This window comes from Mus caroli, chromosome 10, assembly GCF_900094665.2.
Source record: "Mus caroli chromosome 10, CAROLI_EIJ_v1.1, whole genome shotgun sequence".
Lineage (NCBI taxonomy): Eukaryota > Metazoa > Chordata > Mammalia > Rodentia > Muridae > Mus > Mus caroli.
Window position 1 is genome coordinate 108,262,878 of NC_034579.1, and position 18,770 is coordinate 108,281,647.

Consider the following 18,770-nt stretch of genomic DNA (forward strand, 5'->3'; position numbering starts at 1 on the left):
TATGAGGCTAGCCTGGGATACATGAGAGCCTTTCTTAGAAGACAACACAAGCTGGACAGTGGTGGCGCAAGCCTTTAATCCCAGCACTCGGGAGACAGAGGCAGGCAGATTTCTGAGTTCGAGGCCAGCCTGGTCTACAGAGTGAGTTCCAGGACAGCCAGGGCTACACAGAGAAACTCTCTCTGGAAAAACAAAACAAAACAAAACAAAGCAAAAGACAAAACAAAACAGGGACCCTTGAGAAGATTTCATCTGTAAACCTGCTTGCCACACACAAGTCTGTTGGCTTTGGGTTTGATTCCCCTGATCCCTGGAATATGAAAGAAGATGGAAGGAGAGCACTCACTTCACAAAGTTAGTGGCCTTTTGATTTCTACATGCGTGGTCTTGTACATGAATAGACCTGTCTTTCTCCCCACCCCCATGCCCCCCCACTATCACCACCATCACCACCACGAAAACACAAAGAATCATTTGAGAACACCTCTTTTACTGTTTCCTAAACTCTTAGTGTATTCATTAAAGGGCATCTGAAGCATCCAATTTATTTTTAATTATGTATTTGTGTGTGGGAATGTCCCTGTGAGTGTGGTGGCCAGTGGAGACCTGAGAAGTTGGACCCCTCACACTGGACATACAAGTGGTTGAGAGCTGACTGGTGGTGTGGGTGCTGAAGTCCACACTCTGGTTTATGAAGAGGACTATGTGCTCTTAACTGCTGAACCAACCATCTTTCTATCCCTTCCAGTCTTTACATGTTAGAAAATGAATTTATATTTTCTTCCTTCATCACCCGAAGGCTGAGAGAGGAAAACTAAGTGTGAAATGAGAGGGAGCTGATATTGTTTTTATGAAAATGGAAGGCTGACCAAACACAAAGCAATGTGGTTAACATTTTGTGGATGAAGGAGATGACCCAAGGTTTCACCATATTCAAAATTAGCCCCACCCATCGGAAGTGGAAGCTTCGTTGTATTTGAAAAGGAAGAGAGAACTTAGCCCGTTGGACACACGCCTGTCGTTCAGCTCTTGGGAGACAGAGACACGAAGGCACATGAAGGAGATCAAGGCCAGCCTCAACCATATAGTAAGTTCGAGGCCAGCCTGGGTTGCATGAGACCTTGTCTGCATAAAAGAGGAAAAGTTCCTAAGCTCAGAGTCGCCCGATTCCCTATTACACTGAGCTGGGAAAAACAAAGGAGAAAACTGATGTCACAAGAGATGGGTGAGAAAAGCTCTGTTACCCAACTTTCCCCGCACACTCCACCCCACGTCTCATGGGCATAATAAGGATAAATGCCAATGGATTGCCAGTGAGGCCTGGGGTGGAGTAGCTGGTCACCCTGAACAATAGGAATTTGGGCTTCTGACTTTTTTTTTTTTTTTCTGAGTTACTTAAGGACTTTCAAAGACGTACATTTTCTGAAGTTTTTGGCAGCCTGACAAACTGGGTAAGTCTTCGAGCAGGTTGTAAGACAAATCTCTGGAAAGCAAAAGGTGCAAAAGAGAAAAATCTGTTACACATTAGTCTTCAGGAAATGCATCTTCCTCTTTTCGAAGCCCTCAAGACATGGACGTGCCCCAAAGGCAAGCTCTGGGCTATCCCACAGCCCTGACATGCAGCAGGTAGACACAGGCATTACTGGATTAGGCAAGGGGCTCAGATATTTACTGAAATGTAACTGATACTTCTTTAATTGATTTAAATAATTTACTTAATGAATTTATTTATTTTGTTAGTGATGATCTACAATGTTCTAGCTCTTATCTTACTGAAATGAATACAGATTAAATTAAATAACTGTGCCCTTGTCTCTGGAAACTGCTGTTTCTCTACGGCTAATACAAGTCATTGCTGGTTCTTTCCTAATCAACTTAAAAACAAAACCCAACCATTCAAAACATAGCACTAACTTTGAAATCAATCTCCATGGGGGGGGGGCATCTAAGAGAGGCTTCAGCCAAAACTCAACAAATTACAGAATAACAAAAACATCTGGACATATTTATACTATAATATAACTAATCTAAAACAAGCCATGGTAATTTGCAGAAAGTTAAAAGAAAAAAAAAAGAAAGAAAACTAGTAGATAAAGTAACATAGAGGTAAAAAAAAATCTTGTTTCATGTTTTAGAAGTTATCAGATAATCAACTAACCATTTTCATGCTTGATTCTAACTCTTAAAACCATCAAAACGACTGAAAAAAAATCAGTATTATTTTTCTAAGAGGCTTTTAATTATTCTATCCTTATAATTGATCAGTTCATCCTATCCTTATAATATATTCTACATTTATTGAATGAATGGAGTTTATACAGGAAGAATTCAATTATTGTATATAAGTAATTCAAATGAGGCTGTCTGTAAGTACACATCTGTATTTTATACACAAGTTTGTGTATAAGTACTAGAGGTTTGAAAGACTATACCCTTTTCCCCTAAACAAACAAAAAAAACAAACTCACCAAAGCAAACGAATGGAAAACCTGTATATCTATGCAAAATAGACCTGTTTAACCATATGCCATGTTGTTGAACAGGAGTGACTTATGAAGATGGGCAAACACATTATCAAAGATGATAATGACATTAATTTCTTCAGAATGCTCAGGGAGTCCATTGTTTCTTGGGTTTATATTATGTAGCTCAGGCAGTTGTTGAACTTGGGATCTTCCTGCCTCAACCTCCCCAGGAACTGAGATCACAACGCAACAATTCCAGGGTTAGTGTGGGCCAAGCATTCCTTGTATGGGCACTATGGTCATAGCTTTACTGAAGTTTAATCCTGGGATCACCTTATGACAGTGACACCATGGATATCCCCATACCGAGTGGGATGACTTCTGTAAGAATGTCAGCTAGTGAGTCGAGAACACACTTGTGGCCTAAATAGTGGACTGGGTGATTTCTATGAAGGTAACGAAAGGGGAAAAATGCTCACTCAATGTTCTTCAATCATGGAGAAGAACCACAAGTTGGAGACTAGTTGGATCAAAGCTTCCAAAAGACCCTCTAGTGAAGATCAAGGTTCTAAATTCTAGTCCCCAAATCAATAGGTTTCTCTTGGTTAATATGCTGGCCTGAGCACTTATTGATGTTTGTTTTGGTCTTGGTTTTCTGCTTCAAAGAGAAGATACCTGGCAGCAGGTATGTCATAAAGAACACATGAGCTTTGTAGGTGGAACGTTGAGAATGGCAACACACTATCACGAAGTACTAATATGTCCATACACATATTTCAAGTTCCACCAAGAAGGAATAGAATCTTTTACTGTTTGTTTACTTGCTTGAGACAGACTTGTTACTTAGCCCAGATTGCTCTATAGCCCAAGCTGGCTTCCAACTTATGGCCCTTCTACATGATTTCCCTAACTGCTAAGACTACAGGAGAGAGTCAGTGGTTACGTGCATTGGCTGCTCTTGGTGAAGAGCAATACCTGAGGTTGCCATCTGACCCCAACATTATGGGACATTAGTGCACCAACCTTATGTGAACACACCTATACCAAGGTAAAAGTAAACAAAAACGAAAATCCCAATGCTTTCTTGAAGCATGACTCTGATCGTGTATCCAGGATTTTCACCTATGTCTGTAGCTGCTTCTCATAGAGAAATGTGGGCTAGAAGTTCAAGGCTTGCTTTATACGCCTTCCTTCAGACACGTGTGACAAAGAATCCTGTGTGCTGCTACTGCACACAGTGTCGCTGAGCATCTGCAGTGACAGGGCAGCCTGGGGACCATGAGGAAGGGCAGAATCAATCATGCAGCAGACAGTCCCTTCCTACAAAGCATCTGCACTGTGCTGGCTCAGCTGGCAAGAAAAACTTATGCTGGCATAATAGGTGGCTGGCTGATGGATAGACTTCTATTTCACGAGAGAAGAACCATTTTATAAGAGACTGAGGGTCCAGACTATCATGAGTCCCAATGATGCTTGAGAAGACAAGAGGGGCAAGTGGCGTTGACAGAAAAAAAAAAAAAAAAAAGAACAGAACAAAACAACAAAACCAAAGCAAAATGTCAAAATATAGTCATTCAAATCCCTGTAAACTACTTTTTAACAAAACATGGGAAAGAAAGGGGCAAATGAGATCGGAGGCAACAGAAATAACATTCAAGCTGGTTGGCCACTAGATGGAACGAACCTTGGAACATGTATCCTTAACTGTACCAAAACATGTTCAGTCTCCCTAGCAAGGTTGGCGCCTGTTTGACAATTTTATTTTTGACATTAATATTGGGCTGTTGGTCCATTAGGCTATTTAATTCTATTCTGTGAAACCTTTAGAAGAGGAAATGCGGGGGTTTTTCTTGCTTGTTCACATTCATTTTCTGAAGGGAAATGTGTATCAACTACAACACTAATGGGCAGCTGTTTCCTCTTGAAAACAGATACTCTGTCATGGCTACCAGGGTGATGGCTGGGAACCTGGCCCAAAGGAGGCAGAGGAGGAACCATGACCTCCTGGAGACCTGCAGGGAGAGAGCTTTCTCCTCGTTTCCGAGGCCTGTTGAGATACTGTCTGCCATTTTACCCCTAAAAGGAAGTTGCCTGTTTATACACCATCATTGCCTTACTGATACGCACAGCACTTGGAGATTAGGTAACTGATCACAGACGGCCTGGGGAAGAGATGAGATCTTTGCTCCAGTTAAAGTCCTGTTAAAACACAAGCCAGACAGAATTCTTTCATTCCCGTATCACACACTGACGTGTTTTGATTCATGGATGTTGAGGTTGATCAACTCCAAAGCTAATGCGTGTTCTGGGAGGAGCTAAGGGTCGGCTCAAATACTCACAGACTCTCCAGGGTGGCAGTTCCTGTTAAGTCAGGAAATTCAGTAATGTGTGAGGCACCATTCAAAGTCCTAGGAGAAATATGTAATTGTTATTTGGAGAAGATTCTAGAAAGGGCTCACTTTTACTACCATTTTTTTTCCCCCCAAAGCACTCATTTGGTCTTCTCAGCAATACTACAGGTTGAGCAGAGGCAGCATTTAAGAGAATAGACACTTACAGTGTTCTTAGTTCAGGCAAATGCTGAAAAGCAGATACTCCAACAAATTGGATGGGGTTGTCATAGAAGTGTCTGAAAAATCCAAACACCAATGTGTTATAAGAAAGCTGATGGTCGCCGGGCGTGGTGGCGCACGCCTTTAATCCCAGCACTCGGGAGGCAGAGGCAGGTGGATTTCTGAGTTCGAGGCCAGCCTGGTCTACAGAGTGAGTTCCAGGATCAGCCAGGGCTATACAGAGAAACCCTGTCTCGAAAAACCAAAAAAAAAAAAAAAAAAAAAGAAAAGAAAGCTGATGGTCAAGAGAATAGATATTTCAACATATCTTCTAATGTGAATCTGTGTTTTTTACTGATTTTTTTTTTTCTTTTTTACTGGTTACCATACATCCCGGTTACTCAGTTTCAAGTGGACATTGAAAGTGTCTCCACTCACACTTCAAGATCGATCATTATTCATTCCTTCACTCATTTGCTTGTTTCTCTGTATGCTTGCCACAGTGTATATGAGTGTGAGGACAACTTGTGGAAGTGAGTTCTTTCTGTGTAAGAGGATAAGTTCTGGATCTGGGCTCCCAACATCTAACTCAAGTTCTTAGGCTGGGAGAAAAGGGCCTCTGTCCACTGAGCCGTCTCATTGGTTTGCTTTCTGAGATTTTGCATAAGGAATCTTTACTATATAAAATTTAAAGGGGAGAGACTTTGGGGGAGGAGGAGGAAGAGGAGGAGGAGGTGGAAGAGTTAGAGCAAAGAAAAATAACAGTGTGTGAAGATGCCATGATGAAACCCACACTTTGTAAGCCTACCTCCAAGATTAATAAAAACAAAAAAATTAACATTTGCATAGCAGAGCTTGTATAAATAATAGTTATGAAGTCAAAAAGTGCATTAATTAACTAACTGCACTTAAAGACTTTGCCTCAACACTTTCAATACTCAACAAAGAAATAATTCTAGTTGCAATTCAGTCTATCTATCTATCTATCTATCTATCTATCTATCTATCTATCTATCTATCTATCTTCTATCTTGTGTCTATTAACTATCACATTTATCTATGTATTATCTATCTACCTATCATTTATTACTATCTCTATATTTACAGAAGGTTTTATTGTGATTAAATATAATTACCATAACATCTACAAAGCACTCCACATAATTGAGAAGTGGGGTTTATCTAGTGTAAGAAATTTCTTGAATTAGTTATGAATCTAAAATGGGAGACATTATTAAAACTTTAAGAACATTTTGTTTTATAGACCTTTTAATGTAATCAAAACTTAGCTGAACTGCTTTGTTAGTGGAGCCCCACACAGATTTCATAGCTGAGGCATGGGGGTAGCTCAATTAAATACAACAAATCCATGTTCAAACTGTGAAGTAGTGATTGCAGAGATTTGAAGATTTGTTCAATAAAGAAGCTATCACTGGAAAACATTCTAAATGATGGAGGTTCAAGAGAAATTGATAAAATATTCTTCCAGAGCCGGGCGTGGTGGCACACGCCTTTAATCCCAGCACTCGGGAGGCAGAGGCAGGCGGATTTCTGAGTTCAAGGCCAGCCTGGTCTACAAAGTGAGTTCCAGGACAGCCAGGGCTACACAGAGAAACCCTGTCTCGAAAAACCAAAAAAAAAAAAAAAAAAAAAAAAAAAAAAAAAAATTCTTCCAGAAGCCTGGCACCAGCTGGAGTCAGACAAGCAACAGCACATCTCCTGTCTGACAAAGCAGTTGATCTGTGCAACAACTTTGATTGACAGCATAGACACAACTGTCTTCATTCTCCAGTGAGAAAATAGAGGCTCAGCTATCCAAGGAAGCTCATAGCCTCCCAGATCTTCAATTTAAGCCTAGATAGTAATGAGCTTGGTCACAGGCTTTGGCTAACAACTGGAAAAGCTAACGCACGCATAATGGCTCACACAGTACCCTGGCACATTTGTTACCTAGCACACCGGAGTGCTCTCCACCCTACCACTCACCTCTTCCTTTCCCTTGGGATTAGACAATCATTAAAAGAACTGCAATGGGGCAGGGGAAACCTGGGTTGCATGTGATCAAGATACAGGGCATATGTGCATGGACTTCTTGAAGAATAAGTGAAAGAATTTAAAAAAAGAGAGTGGCTTGATGACTTCAAATGGAATTCTCCTCATAGCACACCTTCCTTGACTATGCTATATACTTATATGCACATAATTAAACTGGTACACATGTGTAGATATGTACACACTGGGAAGGTATGAATACATGTGCTTGCATGTGTACTGCAGAATATCACCACTACTGTGAAAAGGTCCGGGGTTCTCTGGAGGCAGCTCTTTCATTTGTTGGGGGGGCGGGCAAAAAGAAAATTTATGAAATTCCATTTGAGACACATATGAAAGACAGAATTCCAATCATCCTCGTGCGGGGATGGAATCTTTGTGCTGGCTTAGTTAGCTGGGTTATGGCCTTGTCAGAGAGAGCTTTGGGGAAGTAGGTGAGGAAGGTTGGCTGTGGAAGACTGTGGATGTCAAGGTACAGAGCTTGCATCCTGGATGTCTGTTCCATAGCAACAGAGTAGCAAGGAGGATGCAGTTTCAAGCATCCCTGATGATGGTGGAGACAGGGAGGCCAGACAGCTCTGCGCTGGTAAAGAGCAAGAAGGCATGGCTAACAGGAGGTGGTGAAGTAAGAACAAAAAGAAGGCATTGGGTTGGAGATCGCAGAGGCAGAAATGAGGGCTGGGTCACCAGATGACAGGGCTTGGAGCAAAAACACACACAGAGATGGCTGCATTGGGTTGGAAAGGAAGCCGGTGACAAGAGATAGAAACTCTGTGCGGAGAGCAGAGGGAGGAGAGAAAGTGCATCGCTGTGGAAAGTGGAGAGGGCTCCAAAGGCTGGGAGGGCTGCTCCTCCTGACGCATTAACATACCAAAGGACTGATTAAACACCACTCGTGGGCTGGAAGGAAGAGCGGCCAAGTCCACTAATCTTTTAGTATGCAAATGCTCTCTAATGAGGACTAATGTTTATTCCGCAATAGAATGCAAAGCCCTTAGTTTGCCAAAATATTGCCAGCACATTTCAGAGGTGATGAATGATGCTGTTTGCTTGTGTATTCGAACCCTCCTCCCCCATGGTGGTCAAGGCTAAGTGGGGGTTTGCAGCTCACTTGTGACAAATGACACACGGTTTCAGAAAGCCTCTTCTACCAAGTTAGCACAGGAAGAATTCCTGCCAAGCCGTACAACGGTTGCCTTTATTTACATTCTCTATGATAGATCTCACTAAGGCCAATATGATTCCCTAAACCTACCTTGGACATACATCTTTTATCTAGGAGCCAACCAAATAATTACTCGTTTTTATTATTTTTTTTTAATGTTGATGTTCTATCTGTGCTAAGTGTGAAACATTATTGATAGTCTGTGATTATAAATCTACTTTATTTTTATACTATATGAGTCCTTGTATTTTCCTTTCTAGAATAAATGCACTGTTCTAGAATTGCACCATAATTTTGTTTAGATTCAACTCAAGGTGAACAAACAGGCAGTGAACATAAATCAATATTCCTTCCATTAAACACTCACGGTAGCAGTTTAAGCCAGAGACAAACTGTTTGCAACAGCTTCTTTTTTGTTTATAATAATTTATTTTTCTAGAGTACTTGAGTTGAATTCTTGAATGACTAAGTGATCTAGCCTTGGATGTTTGTTTTTTAAAGATCTATTTATTATTTTATGTATATGAGTACACTGTAGCTGTACAGATGGTTCTGAGCTTTTATGTGGTTGTTGGGGATTGAAGTTTAGGGCCGAAGTTTTGCTCTGGCACAAAGACTTATTCAATATTATAAATAGATACATTGTAGCTGTCTTCAGACACACCAGAAGAGGGTGTCAGATCTCCTTATGGGTGGTTGTGAGCCACCATGTGGTTGCTGGGATTTGAACTCAGGACCTTCAGAAGAGCGAGCAGTCAGTGCTCTTACCCACTGAGCCATCTCGCCAGCCCACATGGGATGTTCTAAAATCAGTTTTATTCATTGGAAAATATAGGTAAGCAAAAGCCCTTGTAAGATTAGCCTGGAGATAGCATCTGTAAGGTAAGGCACACCACAGATCCTAAGACAGCAATCGTCAGTATCATTTCAATGAGTAGTTGAAACCTGATGAAATATATCAATGTTGGCACTTCTGTATAGATTTCTGCATAGACTGTGACTGGGACAAAATGCAGGTGAACATATAACATTAATTACATTATATTTAAAGGCACAACATATTTAAAACTGTTCTATGTCAGGAAGGTCACGTAAATGGAGCACAAAGGCCACTTACATTGTGATAAGAGAAGGGTTGCCTACGAACGCTCGCTCCGGTATTGACCTGATGTTGTTGCTGTGGAATCCTCTAGAAAGAGAGACAAATGTTATAGAAAGTCTTTGTGTGTGTGTGTGTTATTTACTAGCCCTCTTTGCCCTACCATGTAACCATAATCAGCGTCTTTAGTACCAGAGCACAGGTCATGCCTCCCTGCATCATGAACTGCGTGTGTTCTCATTTACCGCAGAGAGGGAAAGGGAATCCTATGCTCCAGGCTTGAAAGAGGGAGAGAGGCTGTGCAAATCCCAACTGTGCTTTATGGAAACAGGATATTACGCTATAAAAGGAAAATCGTTTTGTTGATATCCAGGTAAAGAATTGTCGCTTAACAGCTTGAGCGGTGGGAGCCTTCTTCGGAGAGCTTAAGATCACTCCCAGTTAGGGGCTGGGAGAAGGCAAAATTGACTTCAGCTGCAGTGAAGTAGAGATTTCAGGAATCTTTTTTTAAGAGGAAAAGGATTAGTGGGTCTGTAATAACAAATCGATTTCCCCGTTGGGGCAAATGTAGTCGGAATGACAGCGAGGCAGATTGAGTGATCTTTGGGTCTTCTGTGACTGTGGCTGTACGCATGCGCAGCATGACAAGGCTGCCTCCCTCTGTCAATTCGCTACCCAGTTGATACACATGTGATTCTCTGAGGTGGAACCCACAAGGGTTTTTTTCCTTATAAACAACCTACCCTGTCCATAGGCTTCGTGGAAATAAGGTCCCAGGTTTATATATATATTTTTTTCAAGTGCTAAGACAGTACTTGCAGAAGCTATTCGGTTTTTTCGGTTTTTTGTTTTTTTGATTTTTTGTTTTTGTTTTTGTTTTTTTTTTTTTGATAAAAGGAAGACTAAATTAAAAGCACCCAATGGTCAAAAGTGCGTTTACCTTTAGTGAAATTGTGCTTAAAAAATAAAATACGGTTCACTTAGCATTTAAAGAATAGTGCATGTAATAAAATATATGTGAAGGCATTTATCACTATACAGAGAACACATACTTTTATTCATGTAATTTTATTTTTATGCAACTCAAAAATGTCTAGATTCATAGAAATGTTTAACAGATAACTAAATCCTACTACTGTTGTATTACAAATATATAAAGATTGTAAATGGTACTAGGATACATATCACTTAGGAAATAGGTTATATAAATATAAAATATGTGTTTTTACACACAAATATGGGAGGACACATGTACATTTTAAAATTCTGGTGATTTTGATTATGGAAATCAGTTAAAACATATTCAAGTGCACTTAACTATTATATAAGTTTAAAAAGCTTCAGCTATCATACATAACAATCACGCCAATTTTAAAATAAATTTACAAAGAATAACAGTCCATTCATCAAGCCTATCTTAACACTTACAGTTCCTTAAGGTTGGAGAGTGTCTTGATTGCAGTGGGGAATTCATCAAGGTTATTATAATTTAAATCTCTGAAAATAAATAAATGGTATTTTCAGTAAAAAAAAAATCTATTTAATCTATTTACAAGGTAAGTTGGTTTGCCATTCCAAAGACCCATATCATCAATAAAAGCTCTTCTTTCTCTTCCAGGAGAGGGATTATTGGGGCATGCTTCCTAATACTTTAAAAACAACTTACTGTATTGGGTGTGCTTGAGTGTGTGTGCATGAGGGTATGTGTTTGTGCGTGTATGTGCTAGCACCAAGCTTGCTTGTGGAAGAAGACCCTTTTGGGGAGCTGATATTTCTCCTTCCTCTGGAGGGTTCCAGGAATGGAATTCAGCTCATCAAGTTGAGCTGCAAGTGACTTCACCTGCTAAGCTATCTCTAGGGCCATGGCCACCAAGAGTCTGAAAACATTTGCATTACAATAGTCACGACCCCAAAGAACAGACATTTCCTGCCAAAAATCAGTGGCTTCAACTGGTTCATTTTAAACAGGGGGGAGGTCCTGCGGCAGGTTTAACTTCCAAGGAGGAGTGATGCTTGCTTGGTGGGCTCGGATCACTTCCGGATGCAGCTCTTTCGCTGGGACCTGGTTCACTGAGTCTGGGCAGCTGCTGTTTGTACTCTATCCTGGGATATACATCCCTTTTCTTGTTACCCCCTCCCCCCTCCCATCTGGGAAGCAGGACATGAGAACCGCCTTGTTCCTGGCTCATAGGGAGAGCCTGTGTCTCACCCAGCCTGAAGTCTGGGACAAGACATGTGTTTGGAAAGGTTTAGGTGATACAGAGGACTCTTAACAAGGATGTGAATTCTAGAGTTTCCCTAGAGTCACAAATGATGATCCATTCAGAAATCTGATGTTTGTCTTGGTCTGTGAGGCAAAGCTCTGTATTATCCCTCACACACAGCAATAGAAGTGCCAGAGAATCTCGGAATCATTAATTTCTCTATCTGTAATGACACAAATGGCTTCCGATCCCGTTCCCCACACATGTTTTAGAGGCTTAGTCTACCTACCTCTTCATATGAAAAAGGAATTGCTGTCTGGTCCCTGGGTAGGGCGGATTTCCCAAATGACACAGAAAACCCTTTTGGTAAGGCAATCAGATGTGGTTAGATTCTCCTCAGTAGACAAGAATTGCTATTTAATTTTAAGAGAAAGATAATTTGGCTGAGTTCGACATGAATCGAGATTCCTACTTGTCTGGCAGAAGCCATCCTTAAGCTATTCTGCAGGCAGGAAACTCTGGTCTTTTGTGGACATAAATTTTCTTCCTGTTTGTAAATCTCTCCAGATGGTCTTTTTTTTTTTTTTTTTTTTTTNNTTAAACCAGGACTGGACCCTTATAAATTACTTAGCTTTCTAGTCAGGGAAAGGAAGAGGTTGGGAATAACCAATTTACTGATCCTCTGTAGCCCTGGGCAAAGTGGGGCCAGACAGTTAAGATGTACAGATTTTTGTCCTGAAACTTTTTGCTTTGTATTTTTTTCTGCAAGGCTGGTTCCTCACTCAGGACTGGGGGCAGGGAAAGCATTTGTGGAAACACCCTAGAAAGCTGATCTTGTTGTTTTGTTTGTTTGTTTGCTTGTTTTTTTCTCTCCAATTGTTCTGTGGATAGGGATGAGAAAGCACTACTTAAGGAGAGAGACACTGTAACTTTTTCCTAGCAGCTGATGGAAACTGTAGCAGCTGATGGAAACTGTAGCAGCCGATTGGAACCACTGTCCTGCTGATGGAAACTGCTGTCCTGTGCTTCACAGTCACGCCTGGATGAGTTCCTTTATGACACCGATGGAGAAGTGAGCAGAGTGACAGTCATTATGGAGGGAGAGCTGTGGGTGCTCTTCGGTTATTAGAAGACCCAGGAGAGAGTTTCTCAGGAAGCTGGTTGATCCAGAACTAGTTAGAAGCTAAACAGACCGTGGCTAAGTTGTTTAAGTCTGTATGCAATTGAACCATGGTTCCTAAGGTCATAGAAGACTTGGTGGTGTGATCACCACAAGGCCTTGTGTCACTTACAGTAATTTCAGGATTAAAATGAGAAGGGACTTGAGGATATCCCTGCAAAATTCTCCCTCACCCAGTACACTCAGGTCTTTGGCTGCCTACTGTCCACACTTTCTGTACTTTGTTGGCTCAGCAGGGCATTTAAGTCCATCTCTTGTAGGAGGAGGAGGCCTGTGCTCTAGGTAGACCATGAGATCCTCTATCCTGGCTCTGGGCTCTAGGAGATGACCAGCTGACTGACTCCTTTATATCAAAAGTATCAACAAAACTCTGAGCCATTTTTGTTGTTGTTTGTTGAGATAGGGGGTCTTACTATATCGGCTCAGGTGAACCTCAGAGTTCTGGGCTCAAGTGACACACCGCTTCAGCCTTATGACTAGCGTGAGACCACAGGCACATGCAATTGCGTCCAGTGGAAGTTGTGACCTATTCTTGGAAAATAGCACCTGGAGCTATTGGCTATACCTGTGCTATAGCACATGGGAACATGGATGTCTGAATCAGGTTACAGAAAGAAGCAATTCCCAATTATGCTACAGGCTAAATATGTAGTCCTGGTAAAGTAACTCAGTGGGCTCTAAGATAGGATAGGAATAGCTGTCTAATAAGATATTTGTAAAAATGACTTAAACAATGTATATCGGGTGGTCAGGCACATATTTCATATGTGATATGGTCCCTTGGATTGCTTCAGTATGAACCTCATTCCTTATGAAGGGCCTAGATCTCGGGGTTGGCAGTTTCCCTTCAGCAGAGGACTCAGCTCACACCTAATTCAGTGCTCCTGAGAAGAGGGAGTGCTCCTCAGTGGAGGACACACATTCCTAAGCAAGCAGTCATGGCTTACTTAGCGGGATCTCATTTAACTTTAACCACCCCTACTAATTTGCCACTCACAAGAGATTAAAACGGAATCGCAGTTTTATTGTTTAGCTCTGTGGTGTGTGTGTGTGTGTGTGTGTGTAAGATAAAAACCTCTGTAAATATCTGTTTAAGGCTCAGGCAATTAACCAAACCAAACATCATGTTTGGTTTTAAGGCTGTTTTGATTCCATCAGAATATTCATGAAAACACTGGGAAAGGGGAAACAAACAGAAGATCAACTCACAAAGTCTCCAGGCTGTGGAGTCCATCAAAGCATTTCTTTCCCAGGGAGTGGATTCTATTATTATGGAGATGCCTGGAAGAGAGCATTACCCGCAGTCAGGAACAGCCTTGAAGGCAGATGGGACAGAGAAAATTTAGGAACAACATTTTGGTGGTTTAAACCCAAAGACATATAAAGGATGCACAAATGGTAAGAAATGAACATTAAAAAAATAAAAATAAAAATCCCCTGTGCTGCCGTCACTGTACGTGATTCTATAGCGTAAGGTTTGAGATAACTGCTGTGTGTGTGGTGATAAGAATGATTCACATATGTCACTGTAGTTTCTAGTGTGGTTTGCTCCTTGTGACTTGGAGACATAGAGTGCTCAACAGAGACGCTGAACATCATCGAGGTCATGGGATGGAGGGAGGGTCACACGTGGACTCTATTCCCAGGACTGGGCTATAAGTCAGAAAGAAAGGATTTTAGTTACAGGGACTAGTGATCAGACTTTTTCTATTGCCCACGATTGGTAATCTTGACCAACTATTTTAATGTGGACAATTGTCATCTTAGGCTCGATTGATAAGTCAGTTATGTCAGAGTTAACGAGAACAGCTGTGTAGACAACTGAAAAGCAAATTAACTCCCAAAGAGATTTTGGAAAATGGGTTTAAAGGAGGAGAGGTTTAAAAAAAAAATTAGTCTGGGGGGCTGGAGAGATGGCTCAGCGGTTAGGAGCACCAACTACTCTTCCAGAGGCCCTGAGTTCAAATCCCAGCACCCACCTTCACAACCATCTGTAACAGGATCCAACACCTCTTCTGGTGTGTCTGAAGAGAGCGAGCGACAGTGTGCTCACACACATAAAAGAAATAAATACAAATCTTCTAAAAAATTAATTAAAAACACACACACACACACCACAAAACAAAGGCCATAGCCAGCTTCTTCAGGGTCAGCGACATTGTATTCATGTAAAGAATTCAGAGTAGAAATGTGTTAATATCCCCTTAAATTTATTTATTTTTTTCCAGACTTAGATCTTTGTTTTAATAAATAAATCAAAAATTTGTTTTTGGTTTCAGGTGAGATCTATGTGACATTTATTCAAAGTCTTTAAAAAAATTTTTTTTAAAGATTTATTTATTTTATGTATGTGAGCACACTGTTGCTGTCTTCAGACACACCAGAAGAGGGCATAGAATCCAATTACAGATGGTTGTGAGCCACCATGTGGTTGCTGGGATTTGAACTTAGGACCTTCAGAAGAGCAGTCAGTGCTCTTAACTGCTGAGCCATCTCTCCAGCCCTATTCAAAGTCTTTTATATGCCAAGGATGAGAGTGGGGATGGAGAGAACCAAAAGGTGGATGGGTCCACACCCTCATACGGGTATATGCTAAGGAAGAAGAGATGGTTAACCAGTGTCAGCAATGCGGGTGGACAGGGAGAGAACAAAAGAAGTGTCTTTGCTCCTCAGTAAGGTTTGTGTCATAAACAGCTGGCCAAGACCTGTAAGCGGAGGCTTAGCAGCCAGTAGAAAGGTGGTAGGGCCTGTGAGAGGCAGGGCCTAGTGGAGGGAAGCTAGGTCACTGAGCCTTGTCCTTGGAGGAGCTACAGGGTCCCCAGCCCTTCCTGTCTCACTTTACGTTTCCTAGCTGCTATGAGGTGAGCATCTTTGGTCTACCGTGTAGACCTACTCTTCACGATGCTCTGCTTCACCGTGGATCCAGAGCAATAAGATCAGTAACTGTGGAAGGAAATCGCTGAAATTGTAAGCTCAAATGCACCTTTCTTCCCTTTAAGTAGTCCCTCCCTCCCTCCCTCCCTCCCTCCCTCCCTCCCACCCTCCTTTCCTCCCTTACAGGATCTTGCTCTGTACCCCACCTGGCTTGATCTATATACCTTAGGCCCTAGGATTATTGGCCTGAGGCCACATGTTCAGGTTTATCTCAAGCATTTATCACAGGGACTAACACATCAGGCAAGCTGACCTTATAGTTCTTCAGGTCGCAACTGCATCCAAACATCAGCACTAGATAAATGTTGGTTATTCTAGTACGCGCACAGGGCCATACAGCTTTTCTGTCAAAGAAGACTAACTAAATTCCAAACTATCCGTTGAGAGCCATTTTGTTTTCTGAACTGGAGAGATGGGCCTGAGGCCTGGCTTAGAATCCTATCAAGGTGGTGGAGGCAGGAGGATCAGGACTTTAAGGTCATCTTCAACTGCACAAGTTCAAGGCCAGTCTACAGGAAACCTTGTTTCAAGAACCCAAACCAAACCAAGCCAAAAGAAATCTAGATGTCAAAGAGGAAAAAGAAGCTCTAGAGAAGCAGAAGCGCTGTCGAGAGTCAATGCTTCCCTCTCTTTCTCTTCTTCTCTCCCTATCTTTTCCTGTCTTTCTTCCATCAGTACTAGGTCTCAAACCCAGGCGCTGATGCTGGACAGCCTGCCACTGGGATACATCCCCAGCTCAGCAATGAGCTACCTTCTTTTTCTTAATTAAAATAAAAAAGTGCTTGTCAAGGCTGTGAGTGTAGCTTTACTGACAAAGTATTAATACTCATTCAGCTAGCATTTTGTGATGCCTGGTTCCATCCTTAGAACTAAAAACGTCTCTCTCTCTCTCTCTCTCTCTCTCTCTCTCTCTCTATCTATCTATCTATCTATCTATATATATATATACACACACACACACACATATATACATACACACATATATACATATAGATACATATACATACACATCTATACACTATTAATTATATAATTAATAGTTATATATAATAATATATAATTAATAACAAATTATCTTTCAGTAGATTTTTTTTCATTAGCTTTGCGATGATTTTCTTTTTTTAATGTAGATTCTGCTAACGTAGAGGTGCTTTTTGATCTTTGTATGTCCAGCGATGTTTACAACTCATCAGGTATTTCATAGATTTTTTTTTTAAATCATTCACACAATTGGAAAATCTATGTCTTTATAGAGAGGGTCTCAGAGTTTTCCCTTCCCTTTAATGTGCCTCCATTCAAGTTTTGAGGTCCACCACTTGAAGGCTAAGATCTCAGAGGGGATTTAGAGAGTGATGAAAAAGAGAGCCAAGTCAATCAAACTTACAGAACCACGAGGCTGGAGAGGTTCCCAAAGGCGTAGTCTGCTATGTGGTGTATTTTGTTCAGGGCCAAGGTCATGGCTTGCAGGGCTGATAAACTTCTGAAAGCCTGGACAGGGACGTCTGTGAGAGCATTGTCATCTAGCCACAGGTGCCTCAGGGAGTGCAGGCCGCTGAAACAGCTGGGTGGCACGTAGCTGATGTGGTTGGCATCTAGGCGCCTGGAAGAAAAAGCAATAGCTTAGGCTGCGGACGGACTCTGCTGGAAGTTGCCTGTGCTCATTAGCCAGAGCAAATCAGGCTGGCAAGCTCCAGGCCCCAGACAAACTGGGACGGGTTTTCTTTTCTGATCAGCCCTCTTCACTCATGGTTAGACACCCCTGCCTCCCCCCCCCCCCCCCCCCCGCCCCGTCCCGCACCCTCTACCCCTCCACCCCTCCACCCCTTCACCCCGGCTCCCCATCCCCCACTCCCCTCCCCCTTGACATGTTCTGACTCTCTTCCAGGCTTGTGGGTACCATGCGTTCATGCATCGGAAGTGGCCTCCGGGAGGTGTAAAATTGCATCCCGTTCCGACAGTCTAATGTAGACATTCTCTCACCTCCTTCCCACCCCAAGCCAAATGAATAGCTTTGAGGTCCAAGACTGTTTGGAACATAGGAGACAGCAATCTACTGGGTTGTTCCTGAGCTCTGGGAAAAGATTGCTTCAGTATTCGAAAAGAATTATTAGAAAGAAAGGCTGTTCGATCTGCCTCTGGGAAGAGCTTCGACACTGCTGGCTGCCTCCTGGAGCCTAAGGATTCGCCTCGGGCAGACGTTTGTTTTTCTGACAGTTTAAACGAATAATAAAATTAGCAGCTTCGCAACTCTTGCTTCCTTCCTCCACTTTCCGTTTCTCTTATTTTCTTTCTTTGTTTTGTTTTAAAATGGGAAACAGTTCTAAAAATAGGGCTGGTTAATAAGCTGCTGTAGCCTCAGAGTCAGCCGAGGGAGGGTAGGACATTTATTTTGTCATAATTCAAGAGAAATGGTGGCTGTAATTAAAGTGACCTAATGGTGCTTGTGGAAATGACAAAATGGAGGTAGTTTGAAATTTCTTTAAAAAAAAAATTTGCGAGGTATTTGAACAACTGAATCACTGTCAATCAGACATACTTCCATAGCTGTTACCACTCATTTTTTATAAGACTTTACATTTGCTTGCATTTTGAAAACTAGAATTAAAAAAAACAAAACAAAACCTAAAGACTTGCAATTTATGCAGCTCGTGTATTGGGAGGGATTAGAAAATCATGAGATGATGGATTAAAAATAATGTTTTGGAAGCATTTAAGACTAAACAGATGCAGGAAGCACAGTAGAATCACAAAACAATCTGGTGCAAACTAAATTTAAACAGTCTAGAACTAGAGAAAGCCCTCGGTAGCAGACAGCTGATCTCTCTGGAAAGCGGATTCCTCACTTTTGGGCATCTCCCAGTTCCTTACTTCTAATCCATCAATGAGACAGGTGACTCCCCACCCCCCAATTCCCTGCCGGCCTGGGCCCTGAGCCAAGCTTCAGTAATAACTGAGGTAAGGCCACTTGGAACAAACGTTCTGAGTTGGCCGTCTTTGCCAGGACCCACTCACACTTCCAGAGGACCGGCCATGATTGTAGGAGTTGAGATTCTGTCAACAAATGAGCTGAGAGTGGTTGGGGGGAATCCATCCTAGCCTCAGGCCCCTTTTCTCAGCAG

At 41.8% G+C, this 18,770-nt stretch overlaps 1 protein-coding gene across 1 annotated transcript in view; it reads right to left on the reverse strand.

Annotated features, from left to right (window-relative positions):
* Nucleotides 1-18,770, reverse strand: part of Lgr5 (leucine rich repeat containing G protein-coupled receptor 5) — a 132,544-nt gene that overhangs the window by 9,952 nt on the left and 103,822 nt on the right. The window contains exons 5-12 of the mRNA XM_021173502.2: nt 17,036-17,251; nt 13,927-13,998; nt 10,762-10,830; nt 9,352-9,423; nt 5,023-5,094; nt 4,805-4,873; nt 4,593-4,664; nt 1,418-1,483 (exon numbers count right to left, since the gene is read on the reverse strand). Coding sequence (XP_021029161.1) covers nt 1,418-1,483; nt 4,593-4,664; nt 4,805-4,873; nt 5,023-5,094; nt 9,352-9,423; nt 10,762-10,830; nt 13,927-13,998; nt 17,036-17,251 — 708 coding nt within the window. The remainder of the gene's footprint in view (nt 1-1,417; nt 1,484-4,592; nt 4,665-4,804; nt 4,874-5,022; nt 5,095-9,351; nt 9,424-10,761; nt 10,831-13,926; nt 13,999-17,035; nt 17,252-18,770) is intronic.